The sequence below is a fragment of the Eubalaena glacialis genome, chromosome 2 (genome assembly GCF_028564815.1).
Source record: "Eubalaena glacialis isolate mEubGla1 chromosome 2, mEubGla1.1.hap2.+ XY, whole genome shotgun sequence".
NCBI classification, from domain to species: domain Eukaryota; kingdom Metazoa; phylum Chordata; class Mammalia; order Artiodactyla; family Balaenidae; genus Eubalaena; species Eubalaena glacialis.
This window is the reverse complement of record NC_083717.1, coordinates 193,834,781-193,859,958: the sequence shown is the minus strand read 5'-3', so window position 1 is coordinate 193,859,958 and position 25,178 is coordinate 193,834,781. Positions and strand designations below refer to the sequence as shown.

Genomic DNA, 25,178 nt, shown 5'->3' with positions numbered 1-25,178 from the left:
CTAAATGAAAACAAGAATTCACATCGTGGTTGACCTGCCGGTCTGTGACTTGCTGGTAATGTGACTCCTACAGAAATTATCAATTTGCCATGTATGTAAATACACTTTAAATAGAAATCTATCCATTTTAAATTTCATGCAAGATAATCCAATGAATATGAAAACCTTTGAACATGAAAAAGCTCATTCAAACAAAAGTAATAAAATCCCCAAAGGAAAATTAATTATATTACTGTTTTGAAACAAAAGATACACAGAAAGACTCAAGGAAATTAAGGCAGCTTCTAGGAAGATCACCAAAATCAAACTCCATGTTTAATAAATACGGAAGCATCTGGTCCACGAAACAGTACAGGACCTAAAACACTTAGGTTTGACATAGGCAACTTCCTTTTAACAATTTCATCTACATGCAATAGATATACTGTTTCTTCATTAAGTTATATAGGACAGTTTTATTAAATGTTGATTACAAATGTAATGGGAAAATTAAACAATACGTTCATTCTATACAAATAACTAAAAATCCTTAGATGCCTTGTAGGAAGCAAGTAAGAATGCCCAGCTTTCGTATAACTGATTCAGACATTAATAAGTGAAACACTTGGCAGTATCTGGATATGAAAATCAAATACACAGAGTGAAAAAAATGTGTATAGAACAACTTTTATTCTCAGAATGAATCATTTAGTAAGATTAACAGTAGCCCCACCCCTTCTAGAAGCTACGGCAATGCTGCATTCCATGGAAAGAGTGAGAAGGTCTACCAAGCAGACAGACACCAAGACACAGGTCAGTTGGAGTGAGTTTATTAGAAGTTAGAAAGACACAAATACACAAATCACTGAACACTTAAAGATTAGTAGAGAAAAGCAGAATTGCCAAAATTTCACACAAAGACTACACAGCAAATTCTACTTGAGCACGATCCTAAGGGGAGCGCCCAGAGCCCAGGGTGGTCCCACCAGGTCTCCGTACGCAACAGGAGCAGCACATGCCCTACTCTGACAGCCTAGGTAGTGTCACAGTCACCATCATGCCATTGCAGTAACACCTGGGGGATACTACTAACTACCTCTTATCAAAGTGAACAGCTAATTGCTCTTAGTTTTTAAACTCATGTATTACACAGTAAATGGTTTTATTAACACAGTTTATATTACTAAGTACATATCTGGCAAAGCTACATGTATACAGAGATAAGGAACCCCCCAAAAGGACAGCAGCACCAAAAAGGAATGGCCAGTCACAGAGAGGTGTAGCTCTGACAAGAATCCTAGGGGATTGCTAAACACAGCAGTCAGCACTGGAGAGAGAAGAAAAGCTGGAGGAGATGCCGCCCATCATGCAGGAGACAGTGTGAGTGTCACACAGGGCAGCTAGGCCTGTTAGACAGAAACGGAGAGAGAAAGCCCAGGTGAAACTCATGAGAAAAGAGCCCGTTTCCACGCAGCACAGCTTGACTTACAGTATTTCTAGGTCACAAAATCTAAGCAGCATTTTTACCGCTTTAGTATTTGGAATTACCTTCTGCCTGCTCCTGTCAGCCCCGTATGAAACAGGTACTGGACCTTATGTTACATTTTACATAATCTAGACTAATCACTCCTAATCCTCAATAAAATAAAATTCAACATTTTTAGAGCACGGACTGGCACCGTGCTAGACACCTCCTTGATACTTACAATAAACAGGTTTTCAAGTTACTGTACATAAGGAGATTCCGAAACAAAAAACATCGACAGTGACCAAAAGAAAGACTGCTATGCACAGGAAGAGTGCATTCATTAAAGCTTTAACTTTATCAGAAATCCTCTCGCATAGAACTAAACTATAAAGTTCTCTCTGAAATCAGAAAGGACTTTCTCTGAAAAACGCTAACATTTTAGACATTTCAGAAATGTTAAGAAACACTGACTTTTAAAGTTTATAGCACATTTTAAACATGCAGTTGATAATCCAAAATAAAATTAACTAGAAAAAGGATTTCCGAAGCAGCAACGCATCCTGGGTCCTGGCAGACTGGAAGCCCCAGACCGCGGGGACCTGAGCCCCGCCCGCGCTGACTCACCATGCGACGCTGAGCAAGTCATTTAACCAGCCCGAGCTTCATCTTTCTCATCTTTAAAATGGAAAAATAAAACTTGTTACCAACTCCCCGCCAATGCTGGGAGGACAAGAAAACATAATTTCTTGCTGCTCTTTAGAAATAGAATGTTAAAATGTTAATATAATTCTATAAATAGTACAACTCCTTGTGTTCATTTCAAAATTCAGTGCTACTCTATAGTAGTACTATTTGTAATATTCCTGTACTAGACACTCAGCAGAATACGGAAGAGTAACTTCAGTCAGATTCCAAGAGCATTTCATACACTTATCCACACACACTCACTCTCTCCCCCCCCCGCCCCCCCACCCCCGGCAAGGCAGGTTGGGCTTGGGGAGCAGCACCTGGAGGGGAGGTGGGGCGGTGGAGCAGGTAGGTCTGCCTGCCCTCCTTGCTCTCACCAGCTGGGAACCTCTCCCCTGAGAACCACCAGGAAGGACAGCACAAACCCACCCAAACAAGGTGGATTTCTACTCAAAACAGACTAGAGGGTTGGGAGGTTTCACTGTATTCCAACACTTTCAGAATAGTCTAGATCGTTATACTGCCATGAAAGAATATCTGCATCAAAAAACTGGGTTTCTGAACAAAAATTAACAGTATAATGTATTGGTGAAGAATTATATGACAGTAATTATTATCTATGGATTTCAGGTGATTTGGTGTTTTTAAATTCTTCTTTGGTTTATTCTAGTTGTCTTCCTAGTTTAATTTTTATTTTTAAAAAATTACATTATTTCTAATTAACAGTTACCTCATTCCCAGTAATCCTGGGAAAGAGTTTAGTGTATTAAAAGCTTTTAGAAATATTAACATGGGGAGCAGTATGAAAAGAATGGGTACATGGGGGTGGGGCTACTTCAGAAGGACCCCAGTAGAGAACTGGCACTCTGAAAACAGAAAGGCCAGCACAGGTGAAGCTCAGGTCCCACTCAGAATGTAAGACGTGTGATGTTTCCTGGTGGCCTAGTGGGACCACTGCAAAGGCAATTCCTTAATTACAGTGCAGCCCCGAGGCTCCTGCGTGGCCCACTGGGGACCTGGGTCCCGGTGACTGACACACGTGCGTCTCACAGTTAACGTGAAGTCAATTTTACCCAGAAAGGGTCACTATGCACAGAGCATCTGCATCTTTAGAAGCAGGACCATAAGAGACTTATCTTGACAGTGACTTTTAGATCTGAACAGTTTACACAAAAATAACATTTGATGAAGTTACATTTTCAAGTACTTCAATTATGATCTCTATGGTACACAGAAAAAGAACAGAATTGTACTTCCCTAAACAAATTATCTACCATGTCAAGAATCTCATCCAGAAACTTCACGTGAATTAGAATATGTCCAGGAGCCTTACGTTTCTTATATCTTAACAGCACACAATTCAGTTATCTGCTGACCCAGACTTGCAGTATCTGCAGGGAGTAACTATTATAACCCAGTTTGTCTTGTCTTTGACCACACCGCCCTCTGTGGTCCATGTTACTTCTGAACTCTGAGAAAGCCTGCGCCTAGTGTCCTGTGAGAACCCAAGGGAGGGCTGTGTGCGTCCCCGCAACAGAGCAGCTCAGCACTTTCCCTACAGCAGCGGTTTCCAAACTTTTTAAGGAGCGCTGAAATCCTTTTTTAAAAAATTAAAATCTACTGTAGAACTCCAATATAAAATAAAACCTAAACAGCATTTTCTCATTATAAACGTGTAACAAGTTCTTATGATAATAAAGTAAACAAGTAAGAACAATGAGGCTGCCTCAGAGAACCTGTGATCTGAACATGAAGTTACAGACAGGTCCAGCCTCAGCACCCACCTCAACTCCCAATTTATTTTTATCTTTTATCTTGACTGCATAACAGAGAAAATCTTGATGCACACAGGAAAGTGGCTGCAAATAGCAACAATGCTTAGTCTGCTTGCCCTGTAATCCCAGGGAAATCTGCACTCACGCAGAGACAGCATGAAACATTTTATCCTCACACCTGGACAGAGGTGATGTGGGGACAGCAGTGTGTGAGCCTCTAAACCAAGGTGAGCTTCAAATGAGCTCCTCTGGTTGCACGCAATTACATCTCAATAAAGCTGAATCTAAAGAGCACTTAAGGGTAGACGAATGGAGAAAGAAGGTGTGGCCCATACATACAATGGAATACTACTCACAGCCAGAAAAAGAAATGAAACTGAGGTAATTGTAGTGAGGTGGATGGACCCAGAGTCTGTCATACAGAGTGAAGTAAGTCAGAAAGAGAAAAAACAAATACCGTATGCTAACACATATATGTGGAATCTAAAAAAAAAATGGTTCTAATGAACCTAGAGGCAGGACAGGAATAAAGATGCAGACACAGAGAATGGACTTGAGGACATGGGGAGGGGGAAGGGTAAGCTGGGACGAAGTGAGGGAGTGGCATGGACATATATGCACTACCAAACGTAAAATAGCTAGCTAGTGGGAAGCAGCCGCATAGCACAGGGAGATCAGCTCGGTGCTTTGTGACCACCTAGAGGGGTGGGATAGGGAGGGTGGGAGGGAGATGCAAGAGGGAGGAGATATGGGATACGTGTATATGTATAGCTGATTCACTTTGTTATACAGCAAAAACTAACACAACATTGTAAAGCAATTATACTCCAAAAAAGATGTTAAAAAAAACCAAACACCACCTAAGGGTACATACTGCCTTTCCTGCCTCTTCTTAAAACGTAAATGTATGCTCTGAAAATAAAACTCAAGTCAGATGTTGGGAGAGCAGCACTAACTTCTCAGAACCTCAGAGCTTCCAAAGGAAACCCGTCTGAGAGCCAAGGCCTCCTGTCTGGGGGCGGTGCTGGTCTGAGCGGTGCTGGTCTCAGGCGCCAGCTCTCGACTGTCCCTCCCTGGCTAACCCAAGCAGTCCTCTATTTACTCACTGCTTCACGAAGACCCCATCTGAGGGGAGGGTCCCTTCTGCTGCTCAAAGTGAGTTTAGGAACCGCTGCACTGGATGACCTGCAATCTAGATTCTTTCAGTCAACTGGATCCAGCCCAGGTGAAGCGCCCTGGGGTGGATTCTGTCAAAGATGCAGAGTCGCTAGTGTCTAAAAGTCAAGTAAAAAGGTATCCAGCACCCAGCGTGTGTGCGTCCTGAGTGACAGCACGTCCACAGTGAGAGAGGAAATGTGAGGTGAAGGGCAGAGAGCAGGAACTGGGTGGGGGTGGGGTCCCACCTCTGCCCACCGCACCGTGACGCCCGCCCGCCCGCCCCTCCACGGAGGAATGAAAGCAGCTCTCCCTCACCCCCGAGTCTCAGTCTTGAAGACAGTAATAGAACTCTGAGATGTCAATAATTTTATTTTCACGTGATTTCATAGAAAGATTGACCTAGAAATACTGTCTCAAGAGAAAGCTCCTCCAGAACTTCATTCTGAAGGATCAAACCCTGCCCCCTGGCTCCTGAAGACCAGCGAAAGGAGGGGCCCTCTACACAAAGCACGCAGACAACAGCCACCACGGGGAGAGTACAGTACACAGTGCGGGCTGGACACGGACACGAGTAGGGCAGCGCCACCCTCATTTCGCTTTGGGCGACTGCCCAACGGGGTGAGTGGTCAAAGCAGATGCTGATTGGTTGTCTTGGCACAGGGAAACCAAAGCAAGGGAGCTGCCAGGTAAAGACAGTCGAAAGAGATGCTCTCCCTTAAAGCTTGGCCAACAACGTTCTGCACAAAATGTCAACTAGAGTGCTGACCCTTACCAAATTGCTACAGCTGTAGAAAATCCCGAAGAATAAACAGACTATAAGAAAGTCCCAAACTACCATTTGGCAAAACATCTGCACAATTACAACTAATCAAACTGCATTACGTGACTTCAAAAAAAGCAACACTGCACCTGAATGCATTAAAGCTAATCCTGCATTCAACCCTCCCCAATAAAAGCAGAATTCCAAAGACACCAGCTCCATGTACAAAAAAATTACCCACGTGTTACAAAAATTCACTAGAAAGAAAATGTCCAGAAGGCAATACTGGAGAAACAGCAGTGGTAAGAATTTCCACAGAGGCAGAGTCAGAGCCTGGCCACAGAGGTGACATGTTTCTAATAGAGGCACATGCTCAGGACCCAAAAGCCTCCGGCAGGTAACCGTGGAGACCGGTGAGCCGCTGGGCCCTCCGTGGACTGAGCTGGGACATGAAGAGCAGCCACCCTAACATTCTCACTCCTGACCTGTTCTCTTCTACAGACGAGTTCTGTTTGAATCACCATTTTCCTTGGAAGTATTTAAATTAATTCTAACAAAATCTACAGCAGCCTCGTCAGTGAAATTAGGAGCACTGAAGTTAGCAATGAAAATGGGTAAGTTAAAAAAGCGAGTTAGTTATCTGCCACACTAATCCTAATATTAAAATAAAACCAAATTATGGATTATGCTTTAATAACCAGGACACTCAATCAGCATTTAAGTGCTCAAAGTTAAGCCAAACAGCTTTCATGGATTCCTAAGAAGAAGAAAATTACTACTTCAAACAAGTAACAGACTTCAGTGTTAGCAGAAGAACTTACAAAAAGCTTAATTTGTACTTAATTTGAGACAAGTAGGCTGTCTAGCAGGTAAGTCAGGAGATGCCAGAAAGCTCTCCAGTGGGAGACGGCCCAGACTGCTGCCCGGGGCCTCGCAGCACGGGCCGAGCGCGCGCTGTGTACTGTACTTACCCCGTTCCACTCTACGCTCATACTCACTTCCTCCCCTCCGTCAGGGCCGCTCTCGTACTTGACCACATCCGCGCTGAGGCTCTCGCGGCTTCTCCGCTTCTCCATGTTCTCAGGGTCATTCAGCACTTCAGCTACTCTCTGTTTGTGAGCATTGTCAAGACCCTGCGAGCCAGGCAGGGGGAAAATGGTTTGATCCATCAGCACTTAAGTTTTATTGGGGATTTCTAAGATAACTAAATGTATATTAGGGGAAAAAAGTTCTTAAACATTGGAGGGAAAAATCAGAACAGTGATTCTCAGGAATGTACACTTAAGACTTGTGCATTTCACCATATGTAAATTTTACCTCAAATGTTAAAAAATTATAAACAAATACTGAGCTCCAGGTTATGACGTGCACGCTGAAGTATTTAAAAGGAAGTGTACTGAGGTATACAACTTTGAAAGGCATCAAAAAAAAAAAGGACTGAAGGATGGATAGATGGGAGAGATGCTCGTGACTGAATCTCGGAGGCGGTACACGGGTATAAAACCCTCTCAACTTTGCTCTATGTTTGGAAGTTTCATGGTGAGACGCTGGGAACCTGCCCAGTTTTTGACACTTTAACATTAAGTGCCTGGTGTTCCATGCCTCCAAAATAAGTACGTGGTTGAAAACTCGCGGATTACTTTGCTCTCAGTATAACATTTTTAAAAATTAGCCACTAATTTAACAAAAGGCATTTTAACAGCAAACGTTCCTACTCCTCGGAGTGCTGAGCAGCAGCAAGCACTCGCCTACTTTCTCAACGTTCACCCCACGCACATCTGCGTGAAAACATAACTGGATTAACACCCAGCAGCAAACGTTCTCCGTGTGCATTTCAGTACCATCTGATGACCAGGTGCAGCATGTCTTGTGTTCTACATGGAATCTCAACCCAAACAGCTCATGCACATACCGTCCCTTCGCTCACCCTCAGGGTTTCCTCCTCAGGGGGGCACAATACCCAAACAGACCATGTGCTGCGGTGACCTCCACAGTGAAGCAGACCGTGGCCCTCCCAGGCACAGGAGGGGCTGTTCTCAACAAAGCACTAGCAACATCCCTTTCTCTAAACATCTGCAGCTCCTGATTCTAGACACCACTGGTTGGACAAACACTATTTGGCACTGGTTTACAGCAAAGCCTGGTGATGAAGGCGCACCACGGACCACTCCCAGTCGAGCCAGAATCCCGCGCCGCCTACACGCAGGGCGCCCTCCCCTGAACAGTAGTCCCTCAGAGTCAGAAGACCTGGGAAGGATGACAGGACTCAAGAAAGGGGCTCCTGCAGGGCACAGGCTAGGAGAACACCACTGACAACACCTATGCTCGGCCTTCTCTAATCCCTCTGCACAGAATCTCTTGAAGGAAAAAATTCTAAGGTACCTATGGGTAACTTTAATCCCGGCCAAAAGGTGGCTATAAACCAACAACTGCATAATAGGCTACATATACACCATTCAGGGGAAAAAGCCACACCTGCCCCTCCAGCCCTAAAAATAGAAAACAAAACCTGTCATCTTTATATGCATACACATACACAGTAACACATTAACTCCTTACTCTAAAACTGGTAATTAAAGGGCAAGAACTAAGCCTTTTTCCTGTATGTTCTTTACAACTGTATTTCAGCATAACTAAAATACCTCAGTTGATGAAGGAAAGTGCTTCAGTAGTCCTTCTTATTGCCAAATAGTATTCCATCCCATGGATATACGACCTCGTGTATCCATTCATCCATCGACGAACATGTGTCTGTCTGTTCGTTCAGCCTACTGAGAGTAATGCTGCCACGAACTTATGTGCACAAGCGCGGTCAATCCTCATCACTTACGGAGGCCATATTTGCTAATTCACCTACTGGCCAAAATGTATTTGTAATCCTAAAATCAACACTCGCAGTGCTTTCATGGTCATTCACAGACACACAAAGTGGAGGAAACTTTGAGTCACCCGACGCGCACCCCCCAGCTAAGATCGAACAAGGTGACACTCTGCTTTCTTGTTTCACCTTGTACTGTAAACAAGCATCCTCCCTCCCCCAGTCTAAATCATCTGGTGCCATGTTTTCCGCATTTCGGTCAGTGATTTCACTGTTTAAAACGGCCCCCGAGAGCAGTGCTAAAGTGTCCTCTGGTGTTCCTGAGCGCAAGAACGCTGGGGTGTGCCTTCTGGAGAAAGATAAGCTCTCTCCAGGCACAAGTTACAGTGCTGCTGGCCATGAATTCGATGCTAATGAATCAACAACATATACTAAATAAGGTGTCTTTAAACAGAAACAGACCTAAAACAAGGTTATGTACTGATCGGTTGAAGTAAATGTGACCAGAGGCTCCCAGGAACATAACTCTGTATCTCCCTAGGAACAATGGTTCACTATTTGCTAATTCAGTGTTCAGAGCAACTTTATAGAACATAAGTACCATGAATAACGAGAATCGGCTGTATTTGTTTTGAGTACCTGTGTTCCACCATTCTCTCCAGTGTATACCTAGGAGTGGACTTGCAGGGTCAGATAGGAACTCTATGCTTCACTTTTGGATGAACCTCCAAACTGTTCTCTACAGAAGCTGCACCATTCTACGTCCCCACCAGCAGTGCACAAGGGTTCCAATCTCTACACCTCCTCCTCAACACTTATTTGTTTTCTTTTTGAATTCTAGCCATCCCAGTGGGTGTGAAGTGGTACCTCACTGTGGTTTTCATTTGCATTCCCCTGATGACTAATGATGTTGAGCATCCTTCCATGTGCTTGTTGGCAGTTGCGTAGCATCTTCAGAGAAATGTCTGTTCAGGTCCTGTGCTCATTTTTTAATTAGGTGGTCCTTGTGTCTTTATACATTCTGGACACTAGACCTCCTCAGAGATGTGATTTGCAAATATGTCCACCCATTCTGTGAGTCTTTTCATTTTCTTGATAGTGTCCTTGAATGCACAAATGTTTCTAATTTTGGTGAATCTAATTGACTGACTTTTGCTTTTGTTGCTCGTGCTTTTGGTGTCATATTTACCATATTTTTACATTATATTGTCCCTTGAACAATGTAATTTTATTTGTACAAACTAGAACAGTAAACATTTTCTATTTCTAAATCAAGGTTTCAATAAGTCTCGTAAAAGAGAATCATTAAACTCATAGTTAAAAACGGAAGGCTAAGTTAAAAACAGAAGGTTTTTGACTGACCTGTTTACGTGACCTCATGGCTGCTTCTTCCAATGTTTCTGCAGCTTCAAATTTGCCTTGACGTCTGTAAAGTGCCCCAAGGTTTTTTAAAGTAGTTGTAACAGTTGGACTGTAAGAAAGCATATGATATACAAAACTATAAAATATAAGTTTTAGAGCAACCACTATCAACAGCACATAATCTAAAGGACAAACAGACTTATGTTTGGCTAAAATTACTTAAATTTCTATGGTATTTTTTTTTTAACTGTAAAACTCTAAAAGGCTCTTCTATGTCAAGCATCCCCTGCCTACTGCACTGAGCCCTGTGGCTGATGGGACATGCCCCTGTGTTCTTTCCAGTCTGTGGCTGCTCCCACAGACCACCGAGCAGTCTCAACAGAAATGTCTAGTCTGGGTCTGTCCAGTGACCATCAGGCTTCCCACCCCGGGGGCAGAGCTGACTGTGCCAGGCAGCAAAGAGGACACATGTTTTAATGCTGCTATCTACCTTCTCCCCTCCCTCTACAAGTAGAGGGGAAGCAAAGTGAATCCAAAACTCATCACCAATGAGATCTGAGTCACAGAATGACGGTTGTGTGTGTGAAAGGATGAACAGTGTGGACAGTGTTTCTGCACTCCTCACAGAGCACTCTTACTAAGAAAGGAGAAATAAATCTAGTTCATTTTAGTATAGATACACTTCCAGAGATTTTTTTCTTACTGATGATAGGCGCTTTAGAAATAAAGAAGCTATACTCCATGTCTTTGAGACAACTTACAGAGTACTGGGAGAAACAAAGCACATGCAATTCAGAAGTTATGCTAAGTGCTATGGGAAACCCAAAGAAGGAGTACTTGTTCCAAACTAGGGGTTCAGAGAGTTTTTCTGAAATAGAAGACTGGTAAACTAAGTCTTAAAGGGAGAGCAAAAGTTAAAATAGGAAAAAGACTGCAGGAAAGGTGTTGCAGTCAGAAGAGGAAATGGGCATCTACACAGGCTCATGGGCTGCTGGTGAAGGAGCTCACACAACCCTCTGCAGACACGGAGGCCCTGAGGGCTGCGGGAGAGACTGGGGTGTGCATCTGGACACACCTGCAAAGTGCTGGCTTTTGCACATCTGCTGGCCTGTTTCCCGTGAGTTTGCTCTATGGCCACCTTAAATGTTGTGTCTCTATTTAGTCATCTTTTCTCCTGCGATTTGGTAGTTAGCCTTAGACACAGCATTAATGGACAGAACCAATATTTTACCCATGTGACCCATATTACGGTGGGTTTTGTGTACATGAATTACCTCATTTACAAAGTTATGGAGTTTTTATTGGAATTTGGGGAAAATCAGGGACTGTGCAACCACACCACTTTAAGGAACTTACACACTCGGTCGTTTACAAGCTACCTTTGAAGCATTAGCACCTTCCACAGCTGTGTCTTTTTCAGTTAAGCAGACGTACCTGTCAACTTTGCAGGCTTTGTACCAGCCACCATACTCTCCAAAAGAAGTCCCATCCTTTTGCTTTCCCTAAATTATAGCAAATAATTTCAAGTGAATAATTATCTTAAGCAATATATTCAATTTAGAATCTCTCGAAATAGTATGTCCTTACTTTGCATTCTTCTCTTTCCTCAGCATGCATCCAAATGGGTTTATTTTCATCTAGGGAAGAAAAAATAACATACTATAAACTGAAGCATAACAGAGCCCACAAAGTGGAAGTTGTCAAGTTTCAGCAACTGCAAGGTTTCTGTTTTGTTTTCCGTATGATGCTTCTCAGATATTACTTTTCACATCATGGACAGACAAGGTTTCACAATGGAGAATAAAGACTATGAAGACAGAACCAGACCACAAGAAACCAGTAGGAAATGGCCATTCACATGCAGCTCTGTGAACAGAAGACATGGAATCAAAGGTACCTACCTAGACAGGGTAGGCAATGATCAAAAACACGGACAAATGCTAGGGTCCCTATGAGGAAACTTTTAATGCTAGAACCCTCACGTAACACTTGGGACTATTTAGAATTTGAACAACTAACATTAAACAAAAGTCTAAGAAATAGTAGTAAGATGTTGGGAGCAAAAATGGAAAAACTACAAATCAATATTCCTTTAAAATTTTCTTCACTTTTGAGAACACTGACACATACCACTCATCCAAAGCTTCCAGACAACTAATGCACCCACATCATGGAGGATAAGCAGTCTTAAAAGTGAAGGTTATGGGCTTCCCTGGTGGCGCAGTGGTTAAGAATCTGCCTGCCAATGCAAGGGACACGGGTTTGAGCCCTGGCCTGGGAAGATCCCACAAGCTGCGGAGCAACTAAGCCCGTGTGCCACAACTACTGAGCCCGTGTGCCACAACTACTGAAGCCCACACACCTAGAGCCTGTGCTCCGCAACAAGAGAAGCCACGACAATGAGAAGCCTGCACACTGCAATGAAGAGTAGCCCCTGCTCACCGCAACCAGAGAAAGCCCAAGCACAGCAAAGAAGACCCAATGCAGCCGAAAATAAAAACAAATAAATAAATAAATTTTTTTTAAAAAGTGAAGGTTATGAAAATACTTTTATGACATGAAAAATGCTTAAGCTACAAGTATAAAGGAAAATAAGCAGTATACATGATTATATATAAAGTGTGGTTTCAATTATGCAAATCAATAGGCAAAAAAGGACGGAAAGACACTAAAAAAATTAAAAGACATATTTGGGTGATGAAATTATAGGTGATTTTCATGTTCCCATCTCTTCACTTATTTTTGAGGTTTCTGGAGAATAAGACCTATGCTCCCACCCAATCCAACCACTCATCAGCTACCCATCCTGGGCGAGTCACTTAGCCTGCAGTGTCCTCGCTCCTAAAATGGAGTAATGTGTGACCCACTTCACAGGACTGTTGAGAAAATTAAATAAGATTACACATTTAAACTGTTTTTAACTAAAAGACTAGTATGTGGTTAACTATTCTTAGGATTATTTGGCATGTCATAGGAGAAGAATGAAACTAGTTTTCAATACTGGTTTTAAAAGAGTGAACATTTGCATAGCAAAGGAAACCATAAACAAAATGAAAAGACAACTTACGGAATGGGAGAAAATATTTGCAAATGATGCAACTGACAAGGGCTTAATTTCCAAAATATACAAACAGCTCCCACAACTCAACAACAAAAAAACAAACAACCCAATCAAAAAATGGGCAGAAGACCTAAATAGACATTTCTCCAAAGAAGACATACAGACGGCCAACAGTCACAAGAAAAGATGCTCAACATCACTAATTATTACAGAAATGCAAATCAAAACTACAATGAGGTTATCACCTCACATCAGTCAGAATGGCCATCATTAAAAAGTCTACAAATAACAAATGCTGGAGAAGGTATAGAAAAAGGGACCCTCCTACACTGTTGGTGGGAATGTAAATTGGTGCAGCCACTATAGAAAACAGTATGGAGGTTCCTCAGAAAACTAAAAATAGAATTACCGTATGATCCAGCAATCCCACTCCTGGGCATATATCCAGACAAAACCGTAATTCAAAAAGATACAATGCATCCCTATGTTCATAGCAGCACTATTCACAATAGCCAAGACATGGAAACAACCTAAATGTCCATCAACAGATGAATGGATAAAGAAGATGTGGTACATATATACAATGGAATACTACTCAGCCATAAAAAAAGAACGAAATAATGCCATTTGCAGCAACATGGATGCAACTAGAGCTTATCATACTAAGTGAAGTAAGTCAGAAAAAGACAAATACCATATGATACCACTCATATGTGGAATCTAAAATATGACTCAAATGAACCTATCTATGAAACAGAAACAGACTCACAGACATAGAGAACAGACTGGTGGTTGCCAAAGGGAAGGGAGGTGGGGGAGGAGTGGAGTGGGAGTTTGGGGTTAGCAGATGCAAGCTATTATATACAGAATGAATAAACAACAAGGTCCTCCTGTACAGCACAGGGAACTATATCAGGTATCCTATGATAAACCATAATGGAAAAGAATATATAAAAAAAAAGAATGTACATATATAACTGAATCACTTCGTTGTACAGCAGTAATTAACAACATTGTAAATCAACTATACTTCAATTAAAAAAAAACAACAGTGAGACTAACCAGGGAAGTTTTGAAAAGGAAGAGTACTTACAGACTTTGTCACATCACATATCTAACTTCACCCCCACCCCGCCTCACTGCAAACCACAGCAGCCAAGAAGATGTGCAACTGGTACAAGAATCAATACCTGCATAAATGGAGAGGAATGGTCCAGGAGAAAAACAACCGCCACCATTACCACTACCACTACCACCAGCAACAAAACCCTTGACTTGATAAAGAATTTAGAATAGGACCTTACAAATGAGTGGGGGGAATGGAAGGATTATTCAGTTAGTGGTGCTGGTACAATTGTTTAAATACTTGAAAAATAATTGTGTATCAATTATTAAAAAAAAAAAGAGTGAACAGTATTTAAAGCTTAATAACACTGTTATTTACTGCAGTTTTTTTACTGCTTTTTTACTGCTTTATGTACTAATCTAAGCCTATTGTTAGAACAGACAAGAATCCACCACAGTTAAGAGAACTAGATTTCCTGACAACAAACCAGGTCATGGGTTTCAATGCTGCACTGTAGCCAAGAAGGCCCTGTGACCTGAAAGCCACGCCCCGACAGCAAACCAGGACACATGTGCATCTTGCCTAAAGAAAAAATGCCTTTCTGTCCTACGTTTTAACATTTGTGTGGAGGATAAATCCGAGTACAGAAAAACTGCTTTTAACTAGAACCCAATTAACTGGACTTCATGCTACTATTTTTAGTAGAAAGAAGCTAGCAAATCGCAAGGAAACAAGTCTTCCCCAAGAGTAAATTTTTTTAAAGAAGCACTAAGGAGATGGCCTGGAATCAACACAAAACCAGCAAGGCCTCTACAGTTAGACGAGGACATGAAAGTTCCCTGTGAACTGTACAAGTCCAGGGAGGTGGGCTGTTATCCAATCCCGGCACAACTGCAAACGGAATCCATTTTCAAAATGATGAGCCTGAGGCATTACGATCTTCTGATAGTAAGAGATTTACTGCTCCACTTGTTAACAGAAAAAAACTAATACACTTTTCAAAGATTTTTCAAAAGTGGTTTCTAGAAACTCTCTATAGAAGAAAATATTAATCAAAACCTCTTTTTCCCCACGAATTCTAAGGTTTCCCACACGCTAGTAACAACTGTCCACATTCTGAAATCCTTATGTAATAGGTAGTAAAGGGGGGAAGACGCCTTATGTAACACACAAACATTGTTTTACTGAGCAATTAAAATCTTATAAAATATTAAGCACCTACAATACTTTAAGGGATACAAAGGAGACAGGCCTTAGCTCTTTAAGGCCGTCAAACAATCCAGCAGGCCTGGGATGGGTCAAGAATTTGCATTTCTGATAGGTCCCAGGTGGTGCTGAAATTGCTGGTTCCTGCCGGCACTTTGAGAACCACTGTACTACAGAGCAAGTCTAGAAAGCATTAATGACTCCAGGAAGGCTTTCTGGAGTCAGTGCATCTAGGTTGTGCCTAAAGCACGTGTGGACTCCGGTGAGGGTAGCGTGGCCCATCACCCTGACCACAGGCTGCATGACTCCATTATCGGTAATGCCAGGGCAGGTACGCAGGGTTCACCATGGTCATTGGATGATGAATGATGAGCCGATGGGCACTCACTCAGACTGGGTCACGTCCTCTCCAATAAGTGCTCCATGGAAAATCATTTCTAAAATTCAAATTAAATTCTATCTCGAAAATACTGTGATGACTTGGGTATTACCAAGTTCAAGCTGGAAATCACTATTTTTTTTTATCCTTTTGCTTCATGGAAATCACTATGTTTAACGCATCCTACAACTGCATCTGCTTAGAAACAAAAGTGTATTTCTTACCATCTACAGAACCAAACTCCCTTTCATGTGCGCGAGTGAGAATCTCTTTGTACAGTGTTTCTGCTTGCTTGAATTTTCCTTGCTTCAGATAGCAGGATGCCTTAAAATAAAACAAAGTACTTACTATTCTTCATACGTAAGCGAAGCATACGTTCTTATTTATAGGTTAAACTATGAAACAGAGTTCAGGTTTCAGGAAGAAAGTAATCTGACTCTATCTATAAGGTTGTACCTCTGTCAACGTACCAGGTTATTTTTCGTTTTGGCCACATTAGGGTCATCAGGCCCCAGTTTTGTTTGGTAGATCTCGAGGGCTCTTTGATAATAATATTCTACTTCTTCGTACTTGCCCTGGTTCTGGCACAGTAAGGCCAAGTTATTTAACTGCTTGGCAACATCAGGGTGATCCTTTCCCAAAACCTGGGAATAAAAAATAGTGTATTAGAAACACTTATTATTTGTTTCACATGGTACCATCCGATCCATTCTCTACCCTATCATGAGAAGGCGCTTTCTAAACAGAAATACGACTGTGCCTTGCTTCCAGGCTTATGATGTTTAAATGGCTCCCCATGCAATAATAAAAATAACTTAACCAGAATTTGTTGAACTCCTTATTCTTGGGGGGAGGGGACTATGCTGATTTCCTTCACGTGCTTTAGTGTCTTTAATTCTTATAACAATCCTACATGGTAGGTAATACTATGCACAGTTTGAAGACGAGGAAACTGGGTTTTATAAAGGCTGTTTAATATGGCCGCCCAGTCCTTGAAGTACCTGAACTTACACCTGGCCCTTCTGAGTCTAACGACATTACACTTATTCCTGCACAGAACAGCCTTCAAAGGAAACTTCCAATTCTTCAATTCACATCCTACATATCCGTTCACAAACAGACCCAGATTCTCTGAGCATCCCAAACCACTTCCCTCGCATTTCAAACTTCACCCCTCAGGGCTCTTCGAACTCGAACTTACTGTCCCAGACGCCCGACGCTCTTCTCCCAGCACTGCCCTGTTCCCGCTCCCCACCTCCCACTAAACAACTCATCTTTCAGGTCTCTTTTCAGGTCCCCTCAGAGAGGACCTCCTTATATCCAATTTAAGGGAACCCTCAGCCCATCCCTACCCAGTTTACTCACAAGCACATCACCTGGTTTTTTTCTTTCTTTGCAAGTATCACTACCCAAAACTATCTTATTTATCTATTTAGTCCTTTGTCGCCTGACTCTCACCCGTTAAGATGTAAGCCTCAGAGTGCAAATGCCTTGTCTCAATGTCTGGATGTAATGTCCTCTCAGCACCTAGGACGGTGCTGGCACACAGATGCGGACGACTAAACACTACAGTGCTTCCTCAGGACCTGAGCCAGCCAGCCAGTCTCTCACCTTGTGCCTTTACCTACACAGCCCCCAATGAGGCAGGCTGCCTCTCCATCCCCTCTGCATTCCCTACCTCTCCCTGCCTGGGAAGCTCTGACCTCGGTTTTTGAGACTCAGCTCCAATGCTGGCTGTTGGTGGGAGGCCATGCCCAGCGCAGTCCCAGCCCTGTACCTGGAGAAGCCCCTGCTCTATGTGTTCCCTAAGCTCTAGGCTAGAAGCCAAAGCACCTGCATTCCCAAGGTCTGCCTGCTGCACTGTGTCCCCAGGGAAGGGACTGTGTCTAATTTGAAATCACCAACTCTAACCAAGCAGGGAGCCCCCAAGTCCTCAATAAATGTCTGCTACACGACTGAATGAAAGAGCAAATATATATGAATGAATCTGACAGATCATCATCTATAGTTCATAATCCTTAATTTGATACATTTGTGGTTCTCCCTGATTTTAACCTCAGTCCACTCAAAATCTCAGTGGATAAATAAAAAATAAAATAAAAACTATTTTATTTTGTAAATATTATGCAGATGGCAACATGGACAAAACTTTACCTGCATAATGTGATAATCAGCCCCTTTTCAACCTCCCTTTCCCAAGTCCTTGCCATATGACTCAAAATTAAATGATTGATTGCTCAGTATCAATGGTAAATAATGACACAAAAAGTCAAATTAAAGTATCATGGCATTGGACTTCCCTGGTGGCACAGTGGTTGGGAATCCGCCTGCCAATGCAGGGGACACGGGTTCGATCCCTGGTCTGGGAAGATCTCACATGCCACAGAGCAACTAAGTCCATGCGCCACAACTACTGAGCCTGCGCTCTAGAGCCCGCGAGCCACAACTGCTGAGCCCACATGCTGCAACTACTGAAGCCCGCGCGCCAACAGCCTGCGCTCCGCGACAAGAGAAGCCACCGCAACGAGAAACCTGCATACCGCAACGAAGAGTAGCCCCTGCTCGCCGCAACTAGAGAAAGCCCACACGCAGCAACAAGACCTAACGCAGCCAAAAACAAACAAATAAATAAACAAACAAACCTATATGTCATAAAATAACCTTTAAAAAAGAAAATCATGGCATGGACCTGCCAAGTCTCTAACATTTGAATACACGGTCATACAGGGCACTGCCGAAATTAACAAGTTACATTTAAAAAATACCTAATTACTATAAACTGTATTAGCTGATATTAAATATCCATGACATTGACTTACTCTATAGCTCTGAGTTATTCTTTAGTTCTCAAAAACAATTATTCATTTTCTTCAGTTTCATAAGCATATTTGTTGACCTCATTTTTTAAATTTTAATGTTTTTCTTCTTGACAGGCACGTGCCCCACTGTCAATGAAATGCCCCCGTGCCTTCCACCTACAGGCCTGAGAAATTCCTTCTTCAGCTGAGTCATTTCTAGGCCTCAGGCTGGGAGGGCATGCAGACTCAGGGCTCCACCCTCTGCATACCCACTCCTCCTAAACTCCCATGTGTATGGGCCCATCTGGCTGCGTTTGGGGCTGCCCACCTGACTGAAGGGCTTATTTTCAGTAAATGGTCAGTAATGATATATCACAGTGGTCCTACCTCAAAGCTTAAAAGTGAGTTATTTAAAAAAAAAAAGTGAGTTATTTAAAAGCATAAAACATAGCATCTCAAGGAGAACCGCCCTCAGTCGCACCTTTTCTCTGATCTCCAGAGCTCTTTTACACAGCGGCTCAGCTTCTTTGTACTTTCCTCTTTTGCCGTAAAGCACTGCGAGGTTATTCAGAGTTGCGGCCACCTACCAACACAGGGAACCGCGAAGAACGGTAAACGACAGCAGTGGAGGGGATGTGAGACATCACACACTCTGATCACGCCCAGTATGTGCAGGGAAGAGCTCTCGGCTGGATGAAGGAACAGGACTCCACTCAGAGGAGAAAGAGCAGTCTCACTGTCTACAGACAGACTGCATAAAGTAACACTGCCGAATATTAAAATTAAACAAATCAACATCAACAGGATCTTGATTTTTTTTTTAATTTCACTGAAAGCCACAAAGCCAACCAAAATAGATCTATATGCAAATCTGACCAGATTTTAATAAAAAGACAATACAAAATCTTTAGGAAAAAATTTACAGAAGTACATGCAATTTGATTTAGGATCAAAAAACACAGTACGTGATCCATTTGAGGTGGGGTGATAAACAACTTAAGTGCACACTGACACCTGCTAAATGGGAGTCACCAGCACTGAAGCTCATCACTTGCACTAAGTGAGGGAAGTCCTACCTGTGCCGTCCAGTGCAAAGGCAGCTCTTAAATCTTCCCTGTTGAGTTTAATATTAAAATGAGATGGGTATAAAAATACATGAGAGAAAATAATATATAAAAAGAATGAAAGAACCAGTATACAAACCGCAGGATGATCTTTGCCCAGAGTTTTTTCACGGATGGCCAAGGCATCATTCAGTAGATTAGCTGCATCTTTGTATTTATTCTGGTCTCTAAATTGAAAACCATACAATTAAGTGTTATAGACACAGCTTACTACATCTCTTTAAAATGTAATTTTGGAACTAAAGAAATAAAAGTTAAGCTTCAGTTATTAAAAAATAGACATTAGCTATTAAAACTATTAAAAACACTCCTAACGGAGGAGAAAAAGACTCCATCAATAAACGTACTGGCAAGGTGAGCTGGGTGTCGGGCCTGATTAGCTTTTGAACCTGGCCCTCCCATCTAGATCACTGGGACAATACTACCGCCATAACCCCGCACACAGTAAGCGAGGCCGTCCAGAACAGTGAGGCAGACGGAACGGATTCCGGTGTCTGCACCCAGCTCTGCCAGCTACCGGCTGCGTGGCTCTGGCACGTCACGTGGGCTCCACAGTCACAGTCGGCCCACCTAAAAAGGAAGGATGTGATTCACAGAGCTGCTCTAAGAAGTTAATGATTCGCCACATGCCATGGAATAGCCTGTGAAACAGAAGCCCAGGACGCACCCCGCAGTGTCTGCTGGAGCAGGGCAGGGCAAAGGGTCCTGCTGACAGTGGGGAGACAGAAGCACCTCCAGCCCCAGCCCCCTTGGTTTAAGTGCTACCTGATGATGGGGCTGCAAACCAGTTATTTACTTTGTGAGACTGAGTACACACACTTCCCAACTGAGTAAGAACGGCTGCCCAGCAAGGCTTTGCCCTGCAGAAGCCAGACTGTCCTGCAGAACACTGGAAGGGCTGATAAGGCTTCCAGATCCTCCGAAGCACACTAATTCTGGCCAAGTATATAGGTTTTGGACTTCCCTGGTGGTGCAGTGGTTAAGAATCCGCCTACCAATGCAGGGCACACAGGCTCGAGCCCCGGTCCGGGAAGATCCCACATGCCATGGAGCAACTAAGCCTGTGGGCCACAACTACTGAACCTGCGCACCACAGCTACTGAAGCGCGCGCGCCTAGAGCCCGTGCTCCGCAACAAGAGAAGCCACTGCAATGAGAAGCCCGCACACCACAACGAAGAGTAGCCCCCGCTCGCCTCAACTAGAGAAAGCCCGCACAGCAACGAAGACCCAACACAGCCAAAAAACAGATGAATAAATATATATTAAAAAAAAGGTAACAGAACATTCACAGAAGGACACAAATGACTAAAAACACATAATAACAGAATACAAATTAATACACAGTGCTGCACTCCTCCATTAATAAAGAGTAAGAGACAACCAGCCCAGCCCCAGGCTGGTGATGGAGGAGGAGGAGCGTGAACTGGCACCACCTTCCTGAAGGCAGCTGGGCAACATGTACCAAGAAGCGTATCATGTTTTTGTTTTGTTTTTTTTTAATTTATTTATTTTATTTATTTATTTTTGGCTGTGTTGGGTCTTCATTGCTGCGCGCAGGCTTTCTCTAGTTGCGGCGAGCAGGGGCTACTCTTCGTTGCGGTGCACGGGCTTCTCCTTGCAGTGGCTTCTCTTGCTGCAGAGCACAGGCTCTAGGTGCGCGGGCTTCAGTAGTTGTGGCACGTGGGCTCAGTAGTTGCGGCTCGTGGACTCTAGAGCACAGGCTCAGTAGTTGTGGCGCACGGGCTTAGTTGCTCTGCTGCATGTGTGATCTTCCCAGACCAGGGATCGAACCCGTGTCCCCTGCATTGGTAGGCGGATTGTCAACCACTGCGCCACCAGGGAAGCCCGCGTATCATGTTTATACTCTAACCCGCTTTAGGAATTGACACTAAAACAAAATACAAAATCCTGAGCAAAAGATGTTCATCAGTAGATTAATGCCCCCCCCAAAAAAGCTTAAAATTAAATGTCCCTTAATAGAAAAATGTTGAAATAGAGTTATGGTACAGCTCTAGGACACAATATTGAATATGAATATATACGTAGCTGCTAACTTTTTTCAAATGTTCTGCTGACATGAGTAAACTCTCACACTATAGTGCGAAGGAAAAACACAAGACTGAGGAGAGGCCACCGAATTCCCAGCACCCAGCACAATGACATCTGTGTGACCACGCACCCTAAGTACAACAAATTCCAGTGGCATTCTACACATATTTTTTATTTAACTCGTTTACAGTAAAAATATCTACCATCAGCCAGAAACTCTCATGTTCTTCGTAGGCATGTAAATTTTTTAAAGACCTTTCTGGAATGAAATTTAGCATAATCTACCAAGATTTTAAATGCAAATACCTGTGACTAGGGAATTCTTACAATAATGCATAACAGTAAAAATCTGCAAACCTAAATGTCCATCAGCACGAAACCTGTCAAAAAATGTCAGGACTACCTGTAAAACAGAGTGCTATGCAGCACAGAAAAGGCTATGCTGCTCTCGAAGCCGAGCCGCGGCAGTGGCGTGGAGCCGCGGCAGTGGCATGGCGGTGCTCAGTTTCCTTCCGGTGCGGTGCTCTTTAAGGTGATCAGCTCCCTCTCGGGACAGTCTACTCCTCTTCTCTTCATGGAGCCCTCCCCCTCCTTTCCCCTTCCCTGCTCAGGTTCCCAGCTCCATCCCCCGCCAGCCCCACGCAGCCGGGCTGCCCTGCCTCCAGGCTCCAGCCCCCTCGGGTCCTGTGCACTCCCCACAGCCACTCTTCTAAGACCTGGCCCCTGCAGAGCGCCCAGCCCTTCCAGCCCCATCCCTTACTACTGCCAAACAGGATGCAGGAGTCTGCCCCAAACACACCCTTCAAGGCCGCAGAAAGCGCTCGCACCCCTCCATTAGGCCTTCCCTAATCCTCTCAGCTAGAAGGCATCTTTTCTGTTCCATGAACACTTCTAAGTTACTTTCTTTCTTTATTGGCCATACCAAGCGGCTTATGGGATCACAGTTCCCCAACCACAGACTGAACCCGGGCCCCAGCAGTGAAAGCGCAGAGTCCTAATTCCTGGACCACCAGGGAATTCCCGCTTCTGTGTTATTTTATTAACAACAGTCTCCCTGCTTCTATAATTACCCATGAACACAGCCAGCCTATTCTCTAAACAAGGTCCTCAGTTCCTTTAGAAACAGGTTTAGATGATGCTGTTTGACTATTTCACAGTGTCAGGTAACACCATGTCTCACATCCCCTGCAACCCTTCAGAGGCTCGGAAAAGCTAAGGGCTCTGGACAACATCCTCTGTCTAGGGGCCACTTAGCAGAGATACAAACTGAACTCTCCTGACTTCAAATTCCACGTTCTGGTTTCTCCTTGAGAACAGGTATTATGTATTCATCTTTAGGGACTCACAGGAACCAGCCCAAAGTCTTACATACGTCTGGATCTCAAAACTGTTGGCTAAACTGAAACAACGAAACTAATGAAGAAAAATGGAGCAGTTCACTGAAACCCACCACACTGGAGTGGCCACAGCAAACCAGTCCTGCGTGTGAGTAACACCCCGACCTGCTCGATTTCAGGTCAGTTCGGCTAAAAGACAGGAGCAGACAAAGGGCTCCCACGTACCACTGCCCAGTGCCTAGGCAAACTATTTAATTCCATTCAGGAAGCTCACCAAAGGCTTCTGAGTTAGCAAACATGTTCAAGTGACTCAAGGTGGAGACAAGAAGACAACCTGGTCCTCAACTTCAAGGAACCAGGATCCCGGGAGAAGAGATGACAAAATTCAAATCACCCGGAGGCCAAGTACAGGGCAAGTGCTGCGAGAGAGGCAGGGACGGGGTTATGGGGCACAACTTGGGAAGGGGCACGTGGAGCCCTGGATTCAGAAAGGAGAGCGAGCTGACAAGGCCTCAGAAAGGCAGGGGATACAGGCAGGCAGGGTGGGCAGAAGAAGCCTGGTACACCAAGTATTGTGGGGAAAAAAATCAAAAGAGCTTAGCTTGGCCAGAGCGAAGGGTGCTGTGGGCTAGTCCCGGAAGGCTGCCTGGGAGCCCCAGGCAGCGTCCGTTCTTCAGGGTCACACTCTTGCCAGAGAGCTTGCTAAATGTTTGAACTTAACCCCTGGCTGTCTGAAGACAAATGGATGATAAGGCTGGAAAAGTAGCTCATAACAGTTTACAGAAATGTATTTTTAGGACAAGCTCGTTAAAAACGTTGTCTCTAGGTAAAATTAAGAGAATAAAATGAGGACTACTAGCCTGTACACCAAGGCCAGGATGTTCAGCATGGTGGCCACGTCCGGGTGGTCATGGCCAGAGGTCTTCTCCAGGTCCTCCAGGGCCTGCTTGCAGAGGGGCACGGCGACCTCGTAGCGCCCCTGCGAGGCGTACTGGATGACCAGGTTGTGCAGGGTGCGCAGCCGCGCGGGGATCTCGTAGCCGCCCTGCTGGGCGGCCGCCGCCGCGCTGCTCTGCTGCTGCTGCACTACACAGAGAAGGGCTCACTTCAGGCGACAGAGAAAACCACCGATGACACCAGCTGATTAGCACTCCCTGCTCTGGCTCTGGTCCAGGTCAGCACGTGGTCCCCACTGTACCAAACCTGTCCAGCGTTCCCCGCGCAGGCGAGGCAACACCAGCAACTTGTCGGGGGTGCCGCGCGCGCCCCAACAGTGTGGTGAGACTGCTCTTGGCACCAGGAAAACTCCTTTGCCCTTTCGCTCTGTGAGAATCCACAGATCGCGTCGGAACTGCTGGTGCATGCCCCTGTTTACGAGGGCTGGCTTAACACGTTACTCTATCCCAGCGAGAAAACGACTCGCAATTCTCTGGGGAACCACGAGGCAGCCCAAGTGTGCCAGGGCTCCTGAGAGGCAGGCTGCAGGCACGCCACCGCCTGCTAATGACGGCTATTACACCCCAAGAGGACCCGCCACCTCGGTCTGCATGCTGCCATTTAACCACAACTCCCAACTTACTTCCTTGACCGGGGTCGTCATCGTCATTTGGGAAGAGGTCATCCAGAGGTTCTTTGGTGGAATCAGTGTCTTTGTCCTCCTATAAAACCAACCCAGGACAATATTAGTCTTACAAATACTATAAATCCTGCACTGGAAATCTTTGATACAAATTTCATTTAAACTAAAAATAGAAAAGATGGTTTGTTTTTCAGATCAAATATAGGACTAGCCACAATTTGGTCTATCCATCAGTTTAGTAAAGAGTAATAAAAAGCCTGCCAGACTGAACTCAAAGTACTTGTGCGGTCAGGAGTGGCAGAACAGATCACAATGGCATCTCTGTGCCTTAGTCGTCACCCGTGTCCTAGAGAAGTTCAAAGAGCAGGGAAGCCCTTACTTGAAATAAATTTTATTTGGAAACCAAATGATTAAAATGGCAAATCTCTGAACACCACAGAACTGGCAGGCTGGACACCCCCCTCCCCACCCAGCATCTCCACCGCAGGACCCCTAAGAGCAGTGTGACAGCCTATGACTCGTGTCCCCCACAGATGAGCCTTCGGGTAAAAAGAGTGACCACACGAAGGAG

General features: G+C 44.1%; 1 protein-coding gene across 14 annotated transcripts in view; it reads right to left on the bottom strand.

Moving 5' to 3' along the window:
- The window catches only part of KLC1 (kinesin light chain 1), a 66,427-nt gene that overhangs the window by 11,954 nt on the left and 29,295 nt on the right, over nucleotides 1-25,178 (bottom strand). For 3 of the 14 annotated variants that reach the window (XR_009699453.1, XM_061181329.1, XM_061181326.1), the window contains exons 4-13: nucleotides 24,608-24,686; nucleotides 23,889-24,114; nucleotides 19,721-19,808; nucleotides 18,999-19,100; nucleotides 16,190-16,363; nucleotides 15,944-16,043; nucleotides 11,595-11,644; nucleotides 11,442-11,509; nucleotides 10,008-10,116; nucleotides 6,799-6,960 (exon numbers count right to left, since the gene is read on the bottom strand). Coding sequence is in view for 12 of the 14 variants with exons in the window: in XM_061181329.1 (XP_061037312.1) it covers nucleotides 6,799-6,960; nucleotides 10,008-10,116; nucleotides 11,442-11,509; nucleotides 11,595-11,644; nucleotides 15,944-16,043; nucleotides 16,190-16,363; nucleotides 18,999-19,100; nucleotides 19,721-19,808; nucleotides 23,889-24,114; nucleotides 24,608-24,686 (1,158 nt within the window). In the remaining 2 variants the exon portion in view is untranslated. Of the gene's footprint in view, nucleotides 1-510; nucleotides 2,123-6,798; nucleotides 6,961-10,007; nucleotides 10,117-11,441; nucleotides 11,510-11,594; nucleotides 11,645-15,943; nucleotides 16,044-16,189; nucleotides 16,364-18,998; nucleotides 19,101-19,145; nucleotides 19,207-19,593; nucleotides 19,632-19,720; nucleotides 19,809-23,888; nucleotides 24,115-24,607; nucleotides 24,687-25,178 lie in introns of those variants that run through there. The other 11 variants (XR_009699454.1, XM_061181333.1, XM_061181328.1 and 8 more) reach the window with 9 other exon arrangements.